At 19.1% G+C, this 1,763-nt stretch overlaps 1 protein-coding gene across 1 annotated transcript; it reads left to right on the forward strand.

The window, feature by feature from the left end:
* Positions 1-763: 763 nt before the first annotated feature.
* On the forward strand, positions 764-1,527 carry PRELSG_9900400 (hypothetical protein; the record flags this gene model as incomplete). The annotated part of the gene is made up of 2 exons (XM_028677356.1): positions 764-1,270; positions 1,384-1,527. The coding sequence occupies 2 exons, from the start codon at positions 764-766 to the stop codon at positions 1,525-1,527; spliced, it is 651 nt and encodes a 216-aa protein (XP_028531314.1).
* Between the last annotated feature and the right edge of the window lie 236 nt (positions 1,528-1,763).

The following is a 1,763-nucleotide window of genomic DNA, read 5'->3' on the forward strand; positions in this document are numbered from 1 at the left end:
ATATTTAATTATTATTCAATATTTTATGTTTAATACTGAAAATTTGTTACAATAGGTGTTTATTTTATCCTAGTCGTATAAGCACACATATTTTTTTTAAATATTTTGAAATTAATAGATCTCGGAGTTTTTTGAGATTTTTTATTTTATTGTATCTTTTAATATTTTTACATTAAATGTAATAGTTATTGTTATATTTTATCTATTATATACTTTTTAAAATCTAACTGTATATTAGAGTTCTTATAAATTAAATTGAAGCAGAAAATAAATTTTTATTAGGAAATATTGATTTTCATAATAATAATAGGGTAATTTAATAGAGAATTTTAAATATATAATATTACTACATATCCAGAGGATTAATACTTGTAAAACTTATTCCTTATTACTTTAACAGGTAGAATCCTATTTTTTTCCCATAAACCAGATATCAAATCACATTATAAACTATCGTAAGGAAGCATATTATTTTATTTATGAAAATAGAAATAAATACTTTGTAAGAAAAATTTTATGTTCTTGTAATGTTAGATAAAATTTACATTTATAAATATATATATATATATATATATATATATTTTGGAACTTTTTAATTTTTTTTTTTTATTTAAATAGAAACACTTTATACGTAATTATATTTTTTTAAAGAATTAATTTATAATTCATATTTTAGTATATACACAGATATCTTTGTATGATAAAACAATATTAAAAAAAAAAATTAAAGTAAAAAAGTAGAATATTAAAAAATAAGAAAACAATGGGTATACTTAAAAAGTTAAATTGTAGTCAATGGAAAAAGTTAGAATTAAAAGGAAATTTATGCAATTCACAAATGCCTACATCTATTTCATCTGATATTTTAGATTCATATCATATTCCCTTTAACAATGAAATAATGAAAGATACGAAGGCTACACATAATTATTATTTATCCAAAATTGGGAAATTTTTACATAAAACGAATTTGAGAATACGTTTAAATAATAAATTGTATATGAGTTTTATTGTATCAATTATTATTTTTTTTCTTCAGTCTGTAAATACAGCTGAAATATATAACCAGCAACTGAGTATATTTAATAGGTTTTGTAATGAAATTTCTAGAAAGTGTATAATACCATTTACGGATGATGAAGATGGAAACAAACTTTGTGATAAAATAAATTTTAGATGTAAAAATCTTCCTGCTCCGCTTCCTGAGATGTTAGAAACAAAATATTTAATAATAATGTTTTCTGTTATTTTCATCATTTTATTTTTTACGGTAAATGATAATATCTAAAAATACATTCTTCTATTTTTTTATATTTATTTGTTTTAGTTTATATATATTCAATATAAAAAAAATTTAATAATTTTTCATTTATTAATTTACAGGCCTTTCTTCTTGGATTAAATTGTAGAAAGCGTAAATTTGGAAGAGGTAGACATGGATATAGACCACTAGAAAGTAAACAAATAGATAGACTTGCAAATTTAGAAGATGAAGCTTATGGATCTACAGAAAGTTTGATTGATTGACTTTTTTATAATATTTTAAATAGTTAGAATAATAAATTAAATCTATGAAATATAGGTGTCAATTTGCTTATCTCAGATATATATACTATAGATAGTTATATACTATTTGTATAAATATATGTATAATATGAATCAATTTTTTTTTTTTTTTTGATATTTTTTATCTCAATATATATTTTGTTATTTTTAAAACTTAAATTATTAAGATATTAACATCATGAAAGAAATAATTTTTT

This window comes from Plasmodium relictum (genome assembly GCF_900005765.1).
Source record: "Plasmodium relictum strain SGS1 genome assembly, contig: PRELSG_99_v1_1, whole genome shotgun sequence".
Lineage (NCBI taxonomy): Eukaryota > Apicomplexa > Aconoidasida > Haemosporida > Plasmodiidae > Plasmodium > Plasmodium relictum.